The sequence below is a fragment of the Lissotriton vulgaris genome, chromosome 10, assembly GCF_964263255.1.
Source record: "Lissotriton vulgaris chromosome 10, aLisVul1.2, whole genome shotgun sequence".
NCBI classification, from domain to species: Eukaryota; Metazoa; Chordata; class Amphibia; order Caudata; family Salamandridae; genus Lissotriton; species Lissotriton vulgaris.
In genome coordinates, this window is record NC_141698.1 from 107,336,957 (window position 1) to 107,361,454 (window position 24,498).

Genomic DNA, 24,498 nt, shown 5'->3' on the forward strand with positions numbered 1-24,498 from the left:
ATATTCCTTCCAAGCTCACCAACACTTTTGTAATGAGTGGTGTTGGACATTATTCCTTGTAAAATATTTGACAAGGCTCCAGTAGGATTCTGTCTTGCGTGATTAAGACTTTGGAAAAGCTTGAAATGTCAAATTCTGTTGTACCTGTTTGGCTATTTGTTTTGATTAAATGACATTTTTCTCTTTATAGACCATGATATCCCTATTCCTCCGCATTTGGGAAAGCTTTATCGACTTTACTTTCAAGAGTTTAATGCAGGAACACTAAACCGCCTTGTCAAGCTTCACTCTGTTGTGTCAGAAACTTACAAGGTAAGAGACGCCTACGTCTTTTCATTACTATTAAAGTCCATTTCTGTTCCAACCACAGTGGCTCCATGCAGGTTATTAGTGTTAGTGAAATACTTCCTAACATGCACAGTGTTGTGCTGGGCTTTTTAAGGGAAGACTAAGAACTTGAAAATTGTGTATTTTGCACCCTTTTCACGAAAAACCCTTTGAAAGTACGGGCATAGATTTCCTACTCTGAGGACACTTTTGTGCTTATTTGTGTCGTAAGCATTCCCAGTGGTAGTTGGAAAGCTGAGCCAGGTTCAGGTTTCCTGAAGTCCTATTGGAAATGTCATGTGGGCTCCAGTTCCCGATGTTCAAAGTTCTTCGTAGTGTAGAACTGTGCACACTTTGAAAGTATCGCGCTGTGGCAACGCACATTATTTTTAATCTCTGCAGGGATAACACGTTTTCCCTCTGGTGAAAGCCCTTCCCTGACACCTAGTCTAAATCTGATTGGGATGCATTTCCCTTCCTTTCCTGGAAGGGGAGTTACTGCAGAACTTGGCTGGAGTAATCCTCAACCATTTCTATGGGGGGATCCACACACTTGTAGGTTTACTACTTAGGAGTAGGCACCTGGACACCTAGCTTGCCACTTGCCTGTGGCCTTTTGTTCCAGCCTGTTCCAGGCCGATCCAGTGACACCACAGCTGCCTCTGTTTTCCTGCTGGGGTTTTCCCACTCATTGATCTTCCTTCCAACAGAAGACCTGCCCACCCAAGGAACTAATGAATGCAGGCCACAGCACAAACACATCCCTAGGCATCTAGATACCTAGCTTGCCACTTGCCTGTGGCCTCCAGTTCCTGCTTGTTCCACACTGATCCAGTGACACCACACCTGCATGGGTTTTCCCAACTGGGGTTTCCCACTCACTGTTCTTCCCGGGAACAGAAGCCTGCCCTCCCCAAGACCTACTTAATGCAGGCTGCAGCATGAACGCGCCGCTGGCACGCCAAGGCAAGCCCATCTGTGCCTGTTTGTACCTGGACTGCATTCAGCACCACGAACCCTGGCCCTCCTGACCCCCAAAAATATATCTTCACCAAGCTCTACACTCTCTACCTCGGACACCACAACAAATACTGCCACCACACTGACCCATGCTCCAAGGTAGGACCTTTCACCTGCACCCACTGCTACCTTCACATGCCACTGCATACACACCAGCCCACCGACCAGTCCCTCCCAAAACACACCAAATCTGAACAAATATACCAACTTGCATGCACCCTTCTAAACTCACGCTTACTGCGCTCACTGCCCAAGCATTCCACTGAAATATTGGGACCTCTTCGTCATTCTCGCACCCAACATTGTCTTCTTCACTGAGACTTGGCTCAACCCCACATGTGCCCCAGACATTGCCACAGCAATCAACAACAGATTTAAATTCACTCACCAGGACCGCACCAACAAGCCCGGAGGAGGAACAACCATCATCCTCAAAGAGACCATACAATGTATCACCACCACCGACAACACCACAACCCCCATGGAACATCTCAACTTCAAGCTCCACTTTGAAAGTACGGGCATAGATTTCCTACTCTGAGGACACTTTTGTGCTTATTTGTGTCATAAGCATTCCCAGTAGTAATTGGAAAGCTGAGCCAGGTGCAGGTTTCCTGAAGTCCTATTGGAAATGTCATGTGGGCTCCAGTTCCCGATGTTTAAAGTTCTTCGTAGTGTAGAACTGTGCACACTTTGAAAGTATCGCGCTGGGGCAACGCACATTATTTTTAATATCTGCAGGGATAACACGTTTTCCCTCTGGTGAAAGCCCTTCCCTGACACCTAGTCTAAATCTGATTGTGATGCATTTCCCTTCCTTTCCTGGAAGGGGAGTTACTGTAGAACTTGGCTGGAGTAATCCTCAACCATTTCTATGGGGGATCCTCACACTTGTAGGTTTACTACTTAGGAGTAGGCACCTGGACACCTAGCTTGCCACTTGCCTGTGGCCTTTTGTTCCAGCCTGTTCCAGGCCGATCCAGTGAAACCACAGCTGCCTCGGTTTTCCTGCTGGGGTTTTCCCACTCATTGATCTTCCTTACAACAGAAGACCTGCCCACCCAAGGAACTAATGAATGCAGGCCACAGCACAAACACATCCCTAGGCATCTAGACACCTAGCTTGCCACTTGCCTGTGGCCTCCAGTTCCTGCTTGTTCCACACTGATCCAGTGACACCACACCTGCATGGGTTTTCCCAACTGGGGTTTCCCACTCACTGTTCTTCCCGGGAACAGAAGCCTGCCCTCCCCAAGACCTACTTAATGCAGGCTGCAGCATGAACGCGCCGCTGGCACGCCAAGGCAAGCCCATCTGTGCCTGTTTGTACCTGGACTGCATTCAGCACCACAAACCCTGGCCCTCCTGACCCCCAAAAATATATCTTCACCAAGCTCTACACTCTCTACCTCGGACACCACAACAAATGCTGCCACCACACTGACCCATGCTCCACGGTAGGACCTTTCACCTGCACCCACTGCTACCTTCACATGCCACTGCATACACACCAGCCCACCGACCAGCCCCTCCCAAAACACACTAAAGATACCATCTGAACAAATGCACCAACTTGCATGCACCCTTCTAAACTCACGCTTACTGCGCTCGCTGCCCAAGCATTCCACTGAATTATTGGGACCTCTTTGTCATTCTCGCACCCGACATTGTCTTCTTCACTGAGACCTGGCTCAACCCCACATGTGCCCCAGACATTGCCACAGCAATCAACAACAGATTTAAATTCACTCACCAGGACCGCACCAACAAGCCCAGAGGAGGAACAACCATTTTTATTTATTTATTTATTTATGGGCTTGTAACGCGCCGGCATCACACCCGAAGGTGTATCTCCGCGCGGTGCTGTGAAGAACAGGACGGACAGCGCTCCAACTAGAATAGAGTTGTCTTTAGGAGTTTCCTAAAAGCTAGATGGCTAGGGCACTCTCTAAGGGAAAGAGGGAGATTGTTCCATAGGCGCGGGCCCAAAATGGAAAGGGCACGACCTCCCTGTCTGGTCTTGTGATGTCTAGGAACCTGGAGTAATAGTTGGTTGCTGGACCTGAGATTGCGGCAGGGGCGGTGGTATACAAATTTCTCGGCCAAATAGTGTGGGCCGAGATTGTAGAGACTCTTGTGTACCACACAGCAAATCTTGAATTCCACCCGTTTGCGGATGGAAAGCCAGTGGAGGGCCTTGAGAAGGGGCAAAGATGGAGTTCTAGGGGGGGCATTGGTCACCAGGCGGGCCGCAGTGTTCTGAACCACCTGAAGTTTATTAAGCACTCCTTCGTTAGCTCCCAAGAGAAGGCCATTACAGTAGTCCAAGCGGCTCAGAACGAGGGCCTGGACCAAGGTCTTTCTTGTGTTGTCTGGTAGAAGGGGGAACACCTTCCGAAGGAGGCTTATAATGTGGAAGCAAGATCCCGCCGTGGTGCTGGCATGATGGGCAAGGGTGAGGTCGTGATCTAGACGAACCCCCAGGTTTTTCACCACCTGTTTAGGGGAAGGGGCCTGACCCAGACTGGAGGGCCACCAGTCAGGGGTCCACAGGATTTTTGCCTCTCCGAATAACATGACCTCAGACTTTCCCACATTGCACTGGAGAAAGTTCGTGGCCATCCAGCTGGCGGTCGCAGTCATGCCGTTGGAGAAGGATTGTCTTATCTCCGGGGTGAATTTTTTAAAAGTGAACAGCAGCTGCGTGTCGTCAGCGTAAGAGATGGGCATAAACCCGAAGGACCTCATAATATTAGCCAGAGGGGAGACATATACGTTAAACAACGTAGGGCTAAGACAGGAGCCCTGCGGGACTCCTCTGGTGATGCTGGCCGAGGGGGAGCTGAACGAGCCCATATTCACCTTCTGGGTACGCTCGGAGAGAAAGCTGGTAAACCACGCCAAGGCAGATCTATCAATACCAATTTCCTTTAATCTGGTAAGGAGGATGGCGTGGGATATGGTGTCGAATGCTGCGGACAAGTCCAACAGCACCAACACCACTGACATTCCTCTGTCCAGGGACAAGCGTATAGCATCTGTGACGGAAAGAAGAGCCGTTTCGGTGCTATACCTAGGCCTGAACCCTGACTGAGAGTGGTCCAGACTGCCGGTTTTCTCAATGAAGCTGGAAAGATGGTGATTCACATGCTTCTCCATCAATTTGCTGATGAACGGCAAGAGGGAAATAGGCCTCAGATTTGTCATGTCTGACCAGGGGGTGGAGGTATTTTTCCTAATGGGCTTGACCATGGCCTCTTTCAACTCCCGGGGGACCCGTCCCTCAGAGAGGGAGCGGTTGATCACCATCTGAATGGAGGGACTGAGGACACTCCCAATGAGGTGCATGATACGGGCAGGTACAGGGTCCGCTGGGCTGCCTGATTTAATAGTCCCAATTAGGGAGTTGACTTGTTCTAAGCTAATCTCGGGAATGGAGGACAGCGTAACAGAAACAGCGCTGATTGTTCCGGGCTGGAGGCTAGAGGAAGGGACCATTTCCTCAATAGGAGGGCTTGCTAGGGAGATGTTTCGATAAATAGAATCGATTTTATCGGCAAAAAACCCAGCAGTATCTTCACACAGTTTTTGGGTCAGCATTTCCGGACTGTCACAGGCGACGGGCTTGGTAAATGTGCTGAGAACCTGGTACAGTAGCTTTGAATCATTGCCAGCCTCAGACAATTGGGAGACAATGTGGGATTTACGGGCAGCTCTGATGTTTTTGTGATAGAGTCTCATGGCAGAGCTATAGCGATCTTTATCGGCCGTACTGCGTGAGCTTCTCCAGGATTTCTCCAACTTCCTGCAGACCTTTTTCTCCGCACGCAGTAGGTCCGTGTACCATGGTTCCTGCCTGCGGTCAGAGCGCCGGTTGCAGCGTCTTAAAGGGGCATCATCCTCAAAGAGACCATACAATGTATCACCACCACCGACAACACCACAACCCCCATGGAACATCTCAACTTCAAGCTCCACTTTGAAGACAAGACAACCATCATAGGCACCCTCCCATACTGACCCTCCCCCCAGGCCTGCGCTCCAGCTTCTGCAACACCATCGCAGACTTCATTGCACCCCTAGCCTTAAACTCCAAGGACTACATATTCTTCGGTGACATAAATTTCCACCTCAATGACCCCAACGACAAAAACACTGCACACTTCCTTGACAGTTGAGCAGCCTCGGATTGACGCAGATCATCCAAGAACATACAAACACCGCAGGACACATGCTGGACGCAAATTTTCACCAATAGAAACATGTCACAGCACTCATATGGACCGATGACTCCATCGTGCACTTCAGCATCTCCAGCCCCCCACTCTGCCTCTCCAAAGATGACCAAAGCCCCCCTGAAGTGGAACAAAATCTCAGAGACCAGCTGGGCAAATGCCCTCAACACTTCGAACCCTGCTATCCCCACCAACCTTGAATAGGGAGACCAATTGTGCAGACAGCATGTCCCCATCAAGAGCTACCTCCAGAGAAAATTCTCTAAAAAAGGCTACCTTGTACACCCAAGGACACGTCAGACAGGGCAGCCTTCAAGACCTCCCTCAACCTCTAACACCACCAGCTGAGGGCAGTAAAGAAGACCGATCTTGCTGCATGCATCAAAACCAGCGCCAACAACACCAAGGAATTCTCCAACCCGGCTGCCAGCAGAAACAACCCTCACGGGAGCTGTGCGACAACCTCCCCACTTCTTTCACAACAAGATCGCAGCCTTATACAGAAAACCTGAACCCCAAACCACACCTACGGACTTCCTCAATGGATACGCCATCACCGTAAATGACATGAATGACACACTGACCACCTGGAATATCCTCTCCACCTAGGACACCTTCTCTACCATGGAAATCATATACTCAGGAGCTTCCACAGACCCATGCCTGCACCACATCTCCAAACTCTGAAACCAAAGGATCGGCCAGGAACTCACCAGCCTACTCAGCACCTCTATCACCACTGCAACATTTTGCGACTCCTGAAAACATGTCAAAATCAGACCAGTACCCAAAAAACCTTCCACTGACCCCAGCAAACTCAAAAACTACCAGTCAATCTCCCTGCTCCAATTCCCAGCAAAGGTATTGGAAAAGATCACAAACAATCAACTCATGATACACCTGGAGCAGAGACAGCTATTTGATGCCTCCCAATCCGGCTTCTGCAGCAATCAGAGCACCAAAACCCCCCTGATCGCAACAACGACAACATCCGAACCTTCCTCGACCGAGGAAAAAAGCTTTGATCCTCCTCTGCAGCCTTCAACAATGTATCCCACTACACGCAGATCCAAAGACTCCACAATATCAGCATCCAAGGAGACACACTTAAATGTATCACCTCCTTCCTCACTGTAAGACCCCAGAGGACCCACTTTTCACCTCTGATCCCAAGGAGATCACCTGCGGTGTCCGGCAGGGCTTGTCCCTCAGCCCCACACTCTTCAAGCATATATGGCCAACATCTTCCGATTCATGGTCTCAACATAATTTCCTATGCAGACGACACCCAAATCATCCTCTCACCCTACAAGAACCCCACCAAAACCAATTTCCACAGATGCATGACAAAAATCAATGACTCGATTAAGAACAAATGCCTCCAGCTGAACACAGACAATACGGAAGTACTGATCCTTGGCAACAACAGCAATACATGGAAAGACTCCTGGTGGATATCGGACCTAGGACCTGCACCCACTGCCTCCTACCATGCCAGAAACCTTGGAATCATCATTTATAACAAGCTCACCATGACATCACAGATCAGCACTGTCTCCTCCCCCTGCTTCCTCATTCTGTGCATGCTAAGTAAGATCTTCAAGTTCCTACCCCTACACACACGACGCACCGTGACATAACCCCCCATCATCAGCCTACTGGACTATGGGAACGCTCCCTATGTAGGAATCGCCACACACCGCCTATGGAGACTTCCGACCATACAGATTGCCACAGCCAAACTCATCCTAGGCTTTGCCCGACGAAATCACATCACACCCCACCCCACCTAAGGCAACTCTACTGGCTCCTCATACAGAAGAGATGCCAATTCAAGCTACTGACCCATGCACACAAGTCTCTACACAAGCAAGGTTCTGCATACATTACCACCGCCTGAACTTCCACCAACCGTCGAGAAGACTACGCTCCACCTCCCTTTTACTTGCCCATACTCGCTGCATCTACCATAGCAGAAATGGAGGACGCTCCTTCTCCCACATCGCAGCAAATACCTGGAACAGCCTACCCATGCACCTGTGGACCATCACCTTACTTTTGGAATTCCGAATGGCCCTCAAGACCACACTGTTTAAATAAGCCTCAGGGTCCTGCAAGAGCCTGAATACCCTTTCAGGTGATTAGCCTTGCTTTATAAATCCTGATTGATTGATTGAGTAGCTAAATGTAGGTGGGAAGGGGAGTGGCAGGAAAAGGGATATACTTCCGACTAAATCGGAGGGGTTATGGATGCGTAAGAAGGTAGTTAGTGAAGATCAGGTAGGGCTTTGGAGAGAGACATGCACCCACCCACAAAGGAGTAAGCCCATGGCGATTCAAAAACTGCACTTCAAAAGTTACTACAGCTAAAAAGGGACCCAAAGCAGTAGTAAATGCCTGTAACTCAGAGCTAGACTAAGTCTAACACCCCGCGGCCAACCACTGGTACTGCAACACTCTCCTGTGTAACATAATTGAATTAGGGACTTGAAGCAAAATCTCATAGGAAATAAAGTTAAATTAAAACAAATTATTCAAAATCATTACAAATATAAATACATATAAATTCATGTTAAAAGATATATAAAAATAGTAAATATTTATTATTTAATTGTAAAAAGTAACCTATTTTGAATTTAACACATTAATTTTTTTCCTTTCTTGGGAATTTATATTTTAATTTATTCTTAAGAAAAATTATGTTAGGTTAATTTAAGATATTTCCATTCATGAATTATTCTGTTCTACCAATAAAGTAATTACATCCAATAGATTTACATTAATATTTAACAGAAAAATATTTGTGTAGCAGGGAGGCCGGGCGGGAATTCGTGGGAGACGGACTCAGCCAGCTGGTGGGAGCAGCCCGACCCGCAAGGAGAGGAATGTACCTTTTACGGGGCCGGCTTCGAGGCAGAGACACGTCCCCCTGCAGCGTCACTGTTATGCCAGCCAATCAGCAGAGAAGAACTGTACAGGCCCCTGGATGACGTACAACCAATGGAGCCGCTAAAAAGCCCGGAAGGAGGAAGAGCGGGGTGCAGCGACACCGAGGCGGAGAAGAGTGGAGAGCGAGCCAACGTGGAGAAGAGCGGAGAACGAGTCGGCGTGGAGGAGTTCGAGAGAAGCGAGACGAACAGAGGAGCTGAGCCAGGAGGCCAACGTTTCCGCTCAGCGCCCAGCCACGCTCACGGAGGAGTGTGGCTCTCCCAGGTGCGTGACCGGGTTACTGGGTGGCTGGGGAGGCGGGGAGCCTCCGTGTAAATTTGTACAAAGTCACCATTCTTCCTGCCTGCCTGTCTGTCCCGCCCCTACCTTCATCTATTCCCCCCCAATCCTTACTCCCCTTCCTGACCTTACCTCGTATCTGCCCAGCACCAAGCACAGACTGTAGATTAGAGCACCGGTGTCCTCACTTCCCCGGTTCCCTACTGGGTTATCACTGCTTCCACGAACGGCTTACTGAGAGTGTTCTTTTCTATCCTCCCCGCATGTGGCGCTGGAACACCGCAAGGGACGACGACCGAGCCGCCAGAGAACAAGAGCGCCGGCGTGCAAGCCCCGGAAGAACCAACACCCTAGCTGACACCTTGGATCCGGCAGCCCTAGCCCGCGAAAGACTCACTCAGAGACGAAAAAAGACCTTTATAAAAATAAAACCTTCTTTACCACGCTCCCGAGTCAGTGCCCCTGAAGCGCCACAATTTGTAATATTTATTTTTGAGTTAAATAAACTTTTTTTCTCTATACTATACCATGCTGTAATCTCCACCCTGACTGTGGAGTTTCCCAATGGTCAATTTGTAGGTAACATTTTAAAAGTGTATTTCACACGAAAATAACCATAAGAAATATTTTTATGTTAAATAATAACATAAATTAGTTTTATATATTTACTTTAACACAAAATAATAAAATATTCTACATCACTATGAAATACATTTTGAAATTGAAAAAAACGTATTTATTGGAATCATATTAAAAGAACATTATTTTTCTGAAATGTAAACAAAATCTAAAATCCTAACTAAAACAAAAATATTTTTGTAGTGTGCAGAAATAATTATAAAAAGTTATATATAGATTTAATTAAAATGAATTTCATAGTTTTTATTGCAGTTTATTGTTCCATTATGTTTTCAATTCAAAATAGGTATTAAAATATGTTATAATTAAATAATGGATATTTACTACTTATATATATATGTTTTCAAATTACTTTATATTTATATATAGTATTAACTATTTTAAATAACCTAATCTAATTTAACATTATTTCTTGTGGGGATTTATCTCAAGTCCCTTCTACCGCTATGTTCCGAGGAAGGATATTGCAGTACCAGTAATTGTGTAATGCTGGACTTACTGGGAGTTTTATGAACAACGAGAAGTAGTGAACTTTCCCAAAAGTGTAAGTTACACGAATAAGTTAGAAGTTCAGTTTGTGATTTAGGCCAAAAAGGCCTGATTCACAATGGTAATGTTTAAACGTGATGTACATAATTAATTACATTTATTTTGATTATTTTTTAATAAAAGGTATTGTTACATTATTTAGCAAATTCAAAATAGGTTATTAAAATATTTTATATTGAAATAATAAATATGTATTTTTTTATTTTTAACATAAGTGTATATGTATTTATATTTTTAACTATTGAAATTATGTAATTTAATTTATCAATATTTCCTATGGGGTTTTATTTTAAGACATTACCTCCAATATTTTCTATTAGAGCGTGTTGCAGTACCAGAGATTAGCTGTGTGTTTTGCTAGACTTACTGTTGTTTTTGTTGTAGTAACTTATACTCTGAGTTAGTGAATACCAAAAAGTAGTAAACTTACTTAAAAGTGTAAACTTACTATAAAGTGTAAATTACCTTTATGAATAAGGCCCCAAAGATTAAACAGGACCTAATTTCACAGCACATTGACATTCAAAAAACATCCTAGGCTTGTTCATTTTCTTAATTAAATAATGATTAAAACACATTGATTGTGGCTTTTATTTTTATTTATTTATTGTTTTATATAGCGCGAAGGTGACCCATGGATATCAGTGTTCAAAAGAGTGGGAGCCCAATATAACCTTGCAGGTTTGGGCAATGACGTTTTCAAAGGAAAGAGGGATTACCTACAAGGGATTTTATTTATCCTAGAGCGTTTGAAGTTGTTTGAGAAATTATTTGAAATCACACCCTCAACAGTGGTGGACAGCAGAGTCAATCAATAGAAGAAGTAAATGTAATCACAATTATGAATTAAAAATGAAGAGTGAATCATACACGGGGCAACAAAATATCTTTCAAAAAAGCATTAATATATTTAATATATGTATATTTTAAAAATATTTATCAGGAAAAAGCAACAAAACATAGTATGGTAGGTGACGTCAAATAGCCTATGCAATATACTATGTTGACATCTTCTCTAGGTCATTTAAAACAATCAATATTATACAGAGAAAGATGCTTGAGTCGACGTTTCGGTCTGTCAAGGGAATAAAACCGTCAGACCATCTTCAGGACAACAGGTTGACTGTAGCTCCCTATATAATACAATGTAAAATACAAATATTGTAACACTGTATGATAACAATACGTTTAAGAAAAGCACCCGTGAGTAAAAGAAAAATGAGTGATTGAACTAAAGCCATCACCAAAAAATATAACTCTCAGAAATGTAATTTAGAGAAAACCTTTCTTTGGCATTACTTACAAAAAGGTTTAATGATGGACTGTAACCTCTGTTTGGCAGGTATATCAGTTCTGGTTATTTGGATCAAGGTGGAGAAACAATTTTACTATCCAGCCAAGGACTATCATAGTTCCTTGAGATTTTGTATTTCAAAAGGAAGTGATAATACACTTACATTGAGAATGTAGACCTGTAGCTGTGATTAACACAGGTTTTGAATGTTGGTACAGCTACCAACTAGCGACACAGCTATAAAGTAAAACAAAGTTGTTGGAAAAGTAACTGACTGTTTTACATACGACTTTCTCCTAATTTACAGTTTGATGTATCAATGAAAATAATACTACATCTCGATATATCCCTAGCATTCATATCTAAAGGCATAGTTACAGTAAGTATTTATTTAAACCAAACTATTTCGTAGTTTGATATTATAAAACTGCTGACATGTTCATCATAGCGGCTTAGTATACAGTTGGGAGACACCATACGTTTTATGCGAGCAACGCATCAAAGATAACATATAGAATCTGTTTGTTTCCAAACTGCTACCATGTTGATCATAACGGATTCATATACAGTTGGGAGCCAGCGTACGTCTTGTGTGGGCAACGCATCAAAAACAACAAATAGAGCCTGTTTCCTTCCCTTTTTTTAAAACAATTTTTATTTGCATTTAAATTTCATAAACAACATTACCCCCCCACCCCCCACCCCCGCAGAACAGGTAACAAAATCTTACATTTTATTGATTATAACAAATATGAAGAAAAATATATACATTTGTTTAGTGAACATGAAGCTAACATACTAAGAACAGAACAGAGAGAAATAAAAAAAAGAAGAAAGGAAAAGAGAGACAGTAAATATAAAACCTAAGCGATTCAAACATTTCATTCCTCTTGCAACCAGTCTAACAGAGGTGCCCAGATCATCATGCCCTTATTCCGCTTTGTCCTCCCTTTGTTTCTATAAATCGCCACTTCCAGGTTGCAGGTTGCAAACAGCCTAGTTCTCCATTCTACAAACGATGGTGCTAATGGATCTATCCAGGCTGACGCGATGCACAGTCTGAGAAAAGTCATAGCTACGAAGATGAGCCCGTGCATTGAATGTGGGCGGGGTATGTTGGACGTACCTAATAGAATTTCTTCGGTTGATATGTTAATACGGCAATGTGCGAGGTTGGAAAGAAAGTCAGAGATTGTCGATATAATATTCCATAATATAGGACATGTAGCAAACATGTGAGTTAAATCTGCTGATGGAAGGGAACACCTCGGACAGTGTGTACCGTTTCCGTTCCCCCATTTTGCCAATTTGTCTGGGGTATAATAAAGTGAAAAAAAACTTTGATAAAATTGTGCTTGGAGTTTCATGGAGATTAGGGTTGATATTGACATCTCCAAGGCTTCCAAGGAGGTTCGTGGAGAGATGCCAAGTCACTTTGCCATGCCTCCGTATGTTTCTACATATCGTCTGGCAAAAGTAAATTAAGCCCTTCATATATCTCGCCAATTTTAGGGGTTTTTATGGATAATAATTTGTCCATAGTTTGCCACGATTTAAATTTAATGCGACCTCCCCCTTTCTTTAAAATACAATCCCTCACTTGGAGGTATTTGAAGAAATCTCTATTAGATAGTTTGAACTCGATTTTTAGGTACTCAAACAACTTGATACTATTCACAGAAAAAAAGCACCCTAGTTGTTTTATCCCTAATTCGGCCCATCTATTCGATACTAAATCTTGAAATATTTCCGGGAGATCCAAATTCTGTATTATAGGTGTATAAAAAGAGTACCGGCCTAAACCAACCAGTTTTTTAACATTCCGCCATACTTTAACAGCGCTAGAAATAGTCTTGAATTTCACCTTTTTAAAGTAATCATCGTTTGAGTGTTGCCATAAGCAACCTGCACAGCCATCTCCCAGAATAAGTTCTTGCGGAGTGGGAATACTATGGACGTCGGTGTCTTCTTTTAAAAGGTATGCACTGTATCTCAACACTGTTCCCCAATAATACAGTTTAAAGTTTGGCAGTGCCCATCCCCCCCGATCTCTAGGTAAAGTGATCCACCTGAGTGCTCTTCGTGGCTTGTGATATCCCCATATAAAACGTGAAAACAAATTATCTATATTTTTTAAAACTGTTTGGGAGAATTCTAGGTTTATTGTGCGAATAAAATAGAGAAACTTCGGGAAAAATAACATTTTGACGACATTAACTCTCCCCCCAATAGTGAGCTGTAAATTATGTAGGCGCAGTAGTTCCTTCTTGGTGCGACTTATGAGAGGGTTAAGATTATCGTCAACCATGTTTGCGATATTAGCGTCAATACTCACGCCTAGATAAATTGCTTTATTAATTATACATGGATCTTGCATCGTAATTTTATTATTTATGATGATCTGGGTTTTACTACGATTTAGTTTATAACCAGAGACTTTGCCAAAAGCATGGGCTTCTCGTTCTATCCACTTAATGGCATTATTGGGGCCACCTGTAATAATAGCTATATCGCCAGCATATGCCAGACATTTGGTTTCTACGTTACGGACTTGAATTGGAATTGAATTGTTATTTTCCAAATTATGAATAAATACATCAATATAGATAGCAAATAGGAGGGGCGAACAGGGGCAGCCCTGTCTTGTGCCCCGCGTGATGGCAAAGCTTTCAGATAGAGCCCCATTGATTAATACGTGGGCACGGGGGCTTACATAAAGCTGTTGGGACTGCTGTTAAAGAGTGTCCGCATATCCCACAGTTTGATAGGGCCACCCACAGGAATTTCCAGGAGACCCTACAAAACGCTTTCTCTGCGTCGAGCAGTATGAGGGCCGTAGGGTCTCCTGTCACCCCCGTATAAACAAAGAGGGAAATCACCCTTTGTATGTGATCAATCGTAGACCTTCCGGGAACAAAGCCATGTTGTCGTTCTGAAACAATATTGTGAATTACGGGTGCCAATCGATCTGCCAGTATTTTTGAGTATATTTTAGAATCCCCGTTAATCAGTGTGATTGGTCGATATGAGCCCAATTCTTTCTCATCTTTGTTTTTTTTAGGAAATACTATTCTCCAGTATTACATCTTTCATAGATTCACATGCTTGTATCTTCCCCGTCATCATGGTGGGAGTCTCACGGTAACAGAATGACCAAAGCAGTATCATAGAGAAGAAAACTGCATAGAAAAGCCCATAGGGACTGTAGTATTTGGTAACCAGACCTCCTCATTGTTTGGTCCAAAAGTCAGCCATTGCTGCCCTGCCCTCACACTCCCCAGCAGAAGCTTCCTGCCTCAGATTTCCAACCGCCTTCGTGTGAGAAAGGAGTCTCCCTGAGCTCTGCTCAGTTTGCTGTTCCTGAGTGAACTTTTGACCTTTTATTTCAACTATCTTTTCATCTGGATTAAGGTATTGTGTGTACCTAATTTCTTTCATAATGGCTGAAAGCTCTGCAAAGAGGCTTTTCAGGCCTTGCAGATCCTGTGGAAAGGCTAGGCTTTTCTCTGAAGGTCCTCACAAGGACTGCTTATATTGTCTTCGTCCTAAGCATGTGGCCAAGGATTGTAAATATTGTAGAACCTTCTCTGCTAAAACTCTGAGGCACAGAGAGGCTCGTTTGCTGTTGTGGCTTCAAAAGAAGGCGGCCGCATCAGACTCAGATTCTGGGGAGGAATCTTCTAACCTAACATCTAAAAAGAGAAAGGCCTCACATTCTGAGGAAAGGGTGGAACCTAAAAACGTTAAATCAAAGGAGCCGTCAGGTCAGAAAGGGGCAAGGTCTGCTCCGTCGACCAGTTCCCTGCTTTCTGCTGCAAAATCTGTGGTAAAGTCTTCAGCCCCGTCGACGACCTCACCGTCGACGACGACTGTTTCGACGACGGCGGCTGTCGACGACAGGAACTAAGGCAGCGTCGACGACGACTACGTTGACGAGTTTGACCATCCCATCGATGAAGAAACCGACGACGACGTCATCGACGACGAAGGGATCAGCGACGAAGATGTCGACGACTCCGTCGACGGAGACCCCGTCGACGACGGTCCCATCGACAATGGCTTTGGTGACGATGGCTCCGTCGACGATGGCTATGTCGTCGACGACAACGTCAATGAAGACTGTAATTTCAACGGCGAAGGCATTTAAATCGCCACAGTTGAAGACTTTGATCTCTATTCGCTCTTTTCAGTCGTCGAGGGTTTCGGCGACCATAAGCAAATCTGCAGAATTCACGTCGTGGACGCAGATTTCACCTCTACCACCATCTTCTTTGCTGGAACATGATTCAGAAGGAGAGTAGTCGTCAGGAGCGGCCTACAGCCCTTCACAACTTAGAATACAGAGCCAGGACACAGATGAAGAAGAGGTGTTTTCCTTCAAAGAGAGAGCTCAATCTACAAGATATGAATCCTTCCAGGAAACATGTAATTATAATGAGGATGATGAGCAACAAGAAGAGTCGCGAGAGGAGTCGCGAGAGGAGTCAGTCTCCATACCTGTTTCTCTTGTCTCTGACCTGAGGTTCATGATTAACGACTATTATCGTCGTTTTCCAAGATGCAAATGCGCCTCCATCATCTACGCCGGTGGCTACAACGCAACCTCCAAAGACCCAATCTAATCCTGATGAGCAGGCTGTGAGATCACCACCAGTGATAACAATCAGAGATGATCTAACGGATTCTGATGATGATGATGATCAACCTGAGGAAGGAACTTGTACAAGATTCTACGGGACAGGAGTGGAATGAGTACATTTTGCCGTCAGCCCATTCACCTACTCCGCCGCCAACCACTTCTCCTCCTCAGGACATTAGAGGATTCCATGACATTATGGAAAAAGCAGCTAAGAGGTTTGATTTGGAGATGGAGGTTAAAGAAACAGAATGTTTCTTATATGATTTCAAAGATGACGCCAGGAAATCTGCTTGCTCAATACCGATTATCCCTCACATTTGGGAAGAGGGCCTAAAAATTTTGAAGACACCGGCTTCCATCGCGGTGTCGGTTCCTAGAATCGAAAAGAGAGAAGGTACTCGCGCTTTGCATCGCGCTATACGCCTAAATACCGCGCTATCATTTTTAAAGCTACCCTTAGAACTATTTGTGTTCTTCTTAGTTGTATTTTGCCATGATTTTAATAGGACTTATTGTAACCCCCTCACCTGCACTCTAATCGGCTCCTTCACCGCTGTTTTGGCGGGTCCAGTTTCTGGGGTGGGATTGGCTTTGGGCGCCATCTTGGAGTGGTGTTCACTTTGGGCGCCATCTTGGAGTGGTGTTCACTCTGGGTGGGTGTTGCTGACGAGCGGTCTAGCGCTCCGGCTGAGTGGAGGGACGCCTATTTAAGGCGACCTGCCCTGTGGACTGCCCTGAGAAGGTACTCGCGCTTTGCATCGCGCTACACGCCTAAATACTGCGCTATCATTTTTAAAGCTACCCTTATAACTATTTGTGTTCTTCTTAGTTGTATTTTGCCATGATTTTAATAGGACTTATTGTAACCCCCACACCTGCACTCTAATCGGCTCCTTCACCGCTGTTTTGGCGGGTCCGGTTCTGGTGTGGGATTGGCTTTGGGCGCCATCTTGGAGTGGTGTTCACTCTGGGTGGGTGTTGCTGACGAGCGGTCAAGCGCTCCGGCTGAGTGGAGGGATGCCTATTTAAAGCTCCCTCCAACGCGCAGCAGTTAGCGCAGTGGGCGTGCCTTCGCTGTGCCTGAGTCGTGCCAGAGTCCTGCCCGTCTGCGCCCGTCCGCGCTAAGGAGGCGAGGCCCGCGGCAGAACTCTGGACCTGGCCATCATGACTTTTCCTTTGAGAACTTATAGTAGGGCCGATCTACTGGCCCTTCGGGACCGATGTACACATTGCGAGTTTTCGCCTGTAGTCCCGCTTTGTGGCCCATATCATTGTAGGTGTGGTGCTTGGTCATTGGAACCCCCCTCTCTTATACGCTCCTTGGGGCCTGTTATAAAGAGGTTAGGGCAACGGGAGTATCTGGAGCTTAAACGTCAGATCAGTGGTAAAGCACCATCAGGAGGTTTACGACCTTCTCATTGATGGTTCGCCGGATGTGCTTTTTCCGACGGAAAAGTGGCTCAGGGACTCTGACTCCTCGATAATTAACCTATCCTTTGCCCCAGAGTATGCTATTTTTACTTTAATTTGGACGACTAGAGGTGGAGGCATTGCGATGGCCACCAAACGGTGTTATCCCTGCGAGTGAAAACCGCTGAACTTTTGGGGTGTGAGGGAGCCTTATTTAAAATAGCGTTTAGTCACCAGTTTACCTTCTCTGGTTTATTAATTTACCGGCCTCCGGGCTGTGACTCTGTTTTTAGGGCTGCTCTTCCTGAGTACATTAGTACAGAGGCACTAGGATGCGCAAATTTTAATGTTGTGGGAGATCTTAATCTCCATTTGGACTGCCCTTCTTTACCCTCTATTAGGAGCTTTCTGGTGGATCTTGAGGCTCTACAGCTCTCGCAGATGATTACTTTCCCCACACAGAGAGCTGGTCATACTCTTGACCCGTTCTTCACAAATCTAGAAGGATTCAGAGTTCTTGGTTCCTCCCAGTTGGTCTGGACAGACCACATGCTGGTGAAAACGGCATGCTCTTTGTCTTACTCTCCTTTTCTATCTCAGGACAGACTTGTTCTTAAACGACACTGGAACAAATTAAGACTGGCGGATTTTTACCATCTGCTCGAGGAGGTTCCTTTAGGTCCGTTCACCGAGGTCGATTGTGGATACGACTCCTTCTGTGAGTGGTTATCTGGTGCCCTCGATTCTCTGATTCCTATGTGTTGGTCCAAGTGTCATCGGAAGGAGCCGAGTCCTTGCTATGACACTTCCTTGGCATCTCTTAAGAGGGCCTGTAGACAGGCTGAAAGATTATGGAGGAAGTCGTACGACCCAGATCTGAAGATATGTTATCTGGCCAAGGTCAAGATCTACCACAGGGCAGTGTGTCAAACTCGCGCTTCCTTTTATGCTCAACAGTTTCAGAATTCTGCCAATCCATCAAAACTTATTTTTAAAGTATTAAAGGACCTGATGGCGAAGAGAGCAACTGCAGTGGAAATATGCTCAGACTCACATTGTGAGGGTTTGGCCTCTTTCTTCCATGAAAAAGTGCATGCCATCTATCGCACTTTTCCAACGGGTTCCCTGATGCTAGAGCAGGTTGATCGCACCATAGGTGAGGGGGAATGTCTTTCTATCTTACCCCCCTTATCTTTGGAGGTGTTTGACTCTCTCAGCGCCAAAATCAAGTCTGGATCTCCGGCAGACCCGCTGAAACCGGCCCAACTCAAGACCCTGGCACCGGTTTGCCGCACCCCGGTGCTGTCCTTGATCAACCTGTCCCTCTCTTCTGGAGTGGTTCCCGTCAGATGGAAGCAGGCAGTAGTCACGCCAATTCTGAAGAAGGCGACCCTTGACCCCCTTAAACCTGAAAGCTACCGCCCTATCTCCCTTCACTCTTGGGCCACGAAAATAGCGGAGGCCCATGTGAATGCCACTCTTACAGACCATCTTGCTAGGCTTAACATTCTCGACCCTACCCAGAACGGGTTCCGTGCGGGTCACAGCACGGAGAAGGCCCTTCTCTCGATGGTCGAGCATCTGCGTTCCGTGCTGGATTTCGGTCGGACGGCGGCACTATTGTTATTAGATCTCAGTGCCGCCTTCAACACGGTCTTGCATGGGATTCTGATTCGGCGTCTTGAGGAGGTGGGCGTTTCTGGCTCCGCCTTGCACTGGTTTCGATCCTTCCATACGGATAGGTCATTCCAGGTGTCGATCCCGCCCGGTAAGTCGTCATCCTACCCGTTAGACCAAGGAGTCCCATAGGGGTCATCACTGAGTCCCACCCTTTTCAATCTGTATGTGAGACTGTTGGCTGCGGTCGTCAAGCGGTGGGGCCTGACCATGGTCTCTTACGCAGATGACACGCAGCTGGCGGTCACACTGAGTGGGGACTCAGACCTGGAGGCTCCCAGGTTCTGTGAGGGTCTGCGGGAAGTGGCTAACTGGATGAATTCCAACTGTCTCCAGTTAAACACCAAGAAGACGGAGATGATGGTGGTTGGTAAACAGGTGGCTTTGTGGGGTGACAAATGGTGGCCTTCGGAGTTGGGTGTGACTCCCCTCCCAGCTGCAGAGATAAAAAACCTGGGGGTGTGGCTTGATCCTTCTCTGAGTTTCATCTGTCATACCAAGAAGGTGGTGGCTTCTTGCTATGGCATCATCAGAGGACTTCGACCCATCCTCAAATTCTTTGATGCACCCACAAGACAGCTGGTGGTCCAAGCATCAGTGCTGTCCAGGCTGGACTATGCCAGCTCCCTACTGGTGGGGGTTAACCAGTCAGAATTTCTGCGGCTCCAGCGGGTTCAAAACGCTGCGGCCCGACTGGTGACAGATCTGCCTAGGCGGTGCTCGGTGTCCAATGCCCTGCGCTCTCTCCACTGGCTCCCTGTGCAGCAGAGGATTAGATTCAAGGTTCTCTGCCTTGCATTTAAAATCCTCAAGGGTACTTCCCCACAAATCTTGGAGAAACTGCTGATCCCCTATGTCCCCTCTCGCACTCTTAGATCGCTAGGCCAGAACTTAGCAGTGGTCCCGCGTTTTAAGTTGAGCAGAATTGGTGGCCGATCCTTTCGAGTCCTGGCAGCGAGCTGGTGGAATTCTCTTCCTCCACAAATCCGGGCCATCGATGAGCTCCTTCAGTTTAGACGGGCTATCAAGACCTTTTTATTTGTTGTGTCTCTTCTCCTTTCTGCCCGCATTTTAATGTTGTGTTGTGTTTACCTTCTCAAAGCGCCAGGACGCCCCTTTGCTGGGGCAGCTGTGCGCGGTACAAATAAAAATAACATAACATAACATAACATAACAAATATAGAGCACCAGAGTCTGCTGCGGCCTGTCTGATAGGACACCCGAGACCGGAGTCGTTGGTGAGGCAGGCGGCGCAGAGGAATTCAAAGAATCCAGTTGCTACTTCATTGGTGCGGCCAGACAAAGAAGGACGGAGGATGGATGAAGCCAGGAAGAGGTTTGCGGTCATGGCAGCCTCTACGATTAAAGCAGCCAATGCTATGGCCTTTATTAGCCGTTTTAACAGGCAAATGTGGTCGGATTTGGCACCCATTCTGTCTGCACTTCCAGAGGATAAGAAAGAAGAGGCAGCGGCTATCCTCCGAGACGGGGCAAAGTCTGCATCGGAATCTATTGACATTGCCATGGATGTTTCCTCTATGGCGTTCAGGCAGATGGCAGGAGCAGTTTCACTTCGGAGACAGGGTTGGCTAAAGGCAACATCCTTTCGTCCGGAGGTGCAAGCGAAGATTGTGGACATGGCATTCGATGGCGAAAATTTATTTGAAAAGCACGTAGACAAAGCGCTACAGGGTATCAAATCAGACACGGATACAGCTAGAGTGCTGGGATCCCTTCAGCAAGGACGGTTCCAGTCCTTTTCGTAAAAGAGGTGCAAGGGGTCAATCTAATCAGAGGTCTTCATATCAGACCAACAGATATCAACCTTATAACCAACAAGGATATAGGCAATACAATACAGGCAATCAGTACAGACCCTCCAACTCCTCTTTTGAGGTGCCGGGTTTTTAGGAACCCGGTGGTGCCAGGGGATAACACCCGAAGACCTCTGAGTTCTCCCTGCTCCGGACCACAGAAACCAAGAGTCTTCTAGGTGAAGTCAGAGATCGAGTTTTATTGGCTGCAACCAAGTAACATGTGTCCTAGAAGCAAAACAGCACGGGTCGTAAGTTCTCAGGAGACTGTTCGTTTTTACAGAACCAACCTTCTCCTTTTATACAAAAATGATAGATGTAGGCAAGAATTCCTTAGTTTACAATACGGTCATATACATATTTTCAAAATAGAACAAAAAGCGAAGTCATGATGACCAACCCATATTTTAGATGTCCAGTTCGTGATGGATTACCCAGCCAGGCCCAGAACTCCCATCAGATATCGATGAAACCCCAATAAAACCGGGCACCTCCTCGTCGTAAAACTTGCCATAAACAAGGAACATGGACAGGTGTATGTGTGTAGAAAACATGGTCTGTATGTAGTGAATGGTTTATGGCATGTTATGCATTGATGCTATCTTATTCGGCCACTGGGCGAGGAGCTGCCCAAACAGGTTTGGCTGGAGGCAGTGGAGTCAGTTTGGCCAGGTCATGGGGAAGTCAGCTTAGGTGGACGTGTCCTTTCAGATCAAACTCGGGCTCAATCAATTGACTATATGAGGGCAAAAGTGATCTATAATTTTTATAATTGTTAGAATTCCTTTTTGGCAACTACCCTCATTATTGTCTCTTAAATTTTATGCACACAATAACTATATGAGGGCAAGCCATAAGATGGATGCCGTTCACAAAATGGAGTCCGAGGGTTCAGAATGGAAACCATGATTTAGGGGTGTTAGCATCACTCAATCATGACGCAAATGCATAGGGATAATGTCCTACTCATTACCGGTCTGTCAACACCAAATTCGTCATGGTACGATGATATTTTGTGACACGAGTGTTGGACCTCGGTACCATATCACAGCAGGGTCCAGAATTTCAGAACCACAGACCCTCCTTTTGCCCTCATATTAGGCAATAACTCATGCTAATCTGAGTCCAAATCTGTATTAATGAATTCATGGAGATGCTGCTGTAGCATCATTCTGTTGCTCAATTCGTCCCTCGACACAGGCTTCCTTACACATGAAGTAGCACAGAGGCCACATATTGCAGGAGCGCACTGTACAAACAGGCAGAACATAAACAGAACAGCTAAGATCATCCCAATGAAGATCAGAGTCTTCCATCCCCAGGCAGAGATCAGTTCCTAGAACCACCCTAGCAGGGACCAATCCCCTTTTTCCACGTGAAGGGAATCAGAGATTTTGTGTAGTTTAGAGATGGCCTGGTACACTGTCGGAGCGTTATCAGGGATGAAAATGCAGCAACTGGATTGGATCACCCTACATACACCACCACGGTCTGCAAGTATGACATCTAGGGCAACCCGGTTCTGAAGAGTCATAAGCCGGTCCGACTGGAGCTCAGCTGTCAAATTACTAAGGGCACCGGCCGTTTCGGTCACGGCGGATTCGACTACCCTTGTTAACTGGCGAATGTTCCTGCTGTTCACCATAGGCCCCCAAAATGGCAGAAAACCCTTTGCGAAGTCCCCAAACTCTTGACCCGCAGTGTCGTCTTGACTCACGACACCCCTAACTGTCCTTGTCCGATGGTAATCTGCCCGGCCGTGTAGGTGGGTGGCAGCAGAAACGAGATGAAACACGTGCCCGAGAAGTCAGGGGGCAACCATGTGTATGCTTTGTCATGGCAGATGAAGTATGTACCCTTAGCTGCCAAGAATGGAGGGGAAGTTCGGGATGCAAACACGTACGTTTCCGTGCATACGCTCTTCCCCAACTGTGCTTTGGGATCCCTGCCAATACCTTGCAGACATAGGTGACCTCGGTGGTGTACTATCCAAACCGGGGAGGATTTCTTTGTTTTCTGGCTCTTACTCAAGGAAATCCCATACTGAGTGATGTTCCATCTACTGTACGGGGTAAACTCATCCTTGGGAATCGTTCGATATGTGTCGATATCCCTGCTCATATTCCTTATTCCTGCCACTAGTGCCTTGTTGCTGGAATTGCTCCCTGTGGGACGCGGGGGATATGGTCCTATGGCAAACAGGAACATCGTCTGGAAAGCCCACAGAAAACCATAGTAACTGAATGGCAGGACGAAGTAAGGGATGCCCTTATCTGTTGTGTGTGGCATAAGTCCACATATCCAACAGTTCGATGTGTTCATTATAGACTGGTGCTGGTGTAGGAGCTGGATGAATGAGTTATTTACAAATTCTAGTCTTCTGGCCGACTCGTGTTCAGGTAGAGGGTGAAAGGAGTGTGTAGGAACAGTAAGAGGAGGTGTGGGCTGAGTGTTGTTTACAAAGGTAACTTGAAACGTGGATAGAGTATAGGCAATCAAGAACATTGTTATGCTACACAACATTAAAATACATAGTATCAGAAATCTTTTTCTGGCCATCACTGTGCATATTTTCTTTTTAAAGTTCGTGGATCTAGCAGGTCTCTCTACCCTTGGGAACTCCATCCTCTAGTTGCTGCCCGCGGTGGGAGTTTGATTCTGCCAAGGAGTGCTTTCTGTTCAGTCCGGGGTAATTCCCTCAGAACAACCAGAACCGTTGACCTAAACGTCCCCAGCTGCACTCCCCAGACTATCAACCGCGACCCTAGCAGCAGAACCGGATGGCGGTTCGAAAATCAAAAATGAGCAAGTTCCCTGGGCGGGAGAGCTGTAACATCAAAAACAGTTCTTAGGGGAAAGGTCTTATCAGTTTGTTTTCACTAGTTCGTTTTGTCTGGGCCTTAGATTATACCGTTGTTTCCCGGGTACGGTGTGGTCTTCAAACAATGTTTTGGGTTCTGTAGTGTCCAACTGCATTGACGGTGGCACAAATCCTTGCAATATATGATCACTCTCTTTTTCTGTACCAGTTCCTTTCAATCGTGCATCGCTGAAGGGTGCAAAGCGCGGTACGGACTCGGTCTCAGAGTCAGCGATTCCCTCCTGGACCCACCGGTCATATGGAAGAGGCAGAGGGACCCGTTTGCAGTAGGTCCCGTGGATCCAGTTCTTCTTTCCTTCCACCCGAACGGCTGATCTTGTGGAAAGAAGGACGAGGTATGGGCCGGTCCACCTGGGCTGTTCGTTCTTTGTTCTCTGAAAGTTCCTCACCAAGACCCAGGTGCCAGGTTCAATTGCGTGACCTGGATCATCAGATGCTGGCGGAGAGGAACTGTGAACCTGTTGGTGTAAAACACGCAATTTAGTTGTCAATTCGTGTAAATAGTCAAACAGTACAGGATGCTCTATTTCGCTTAGCTTCCTAGGCCTTGGCACACCCCAGATGTTAGCTGGGCGGCCAAACACTATCTCGTAAGGGCTAAGTCCTAATCTAGAATGGACAATCATTCTGGTAGACAGGAGTACTAAAGGCAGGGCGTCAGGCCATTTAAGACCTGTGCTGGCTTGGATCTTGGCTAGTTTGAGTTTTAGAGTGCCGTTGTGGCACTCTACTAAACCTGCTGATTGGGAGTGATTTGCAGCGTGAAACTTCTTGTGTATGCCTAG

General features: G+C 46.1%; 1 protein-coding gene across 2 annotated transcripts in view; it reads left to right on the forward strand.

The window, feature by feature from the left end:
* The window catches only part of LOC147684768 (kinesin-like protein KIF19), a 1,367,439-nt gene that overhangs the window by 810,713 nt on the left and 532,228 nt on the right, over positions 1-24,498 (forward strand). For both annotated transcript variants that reach the window (XM_086940625.1, XM_086940626.1), the window contains exon 15: positions 191-312. In XM_086940625.1, the coding sequence (XP_086796751.1) occupies positions 191-312 (122 nt within the window). The remainder of the gene's footprint in view (positions 1-190; positions 313-24,498) is intronic.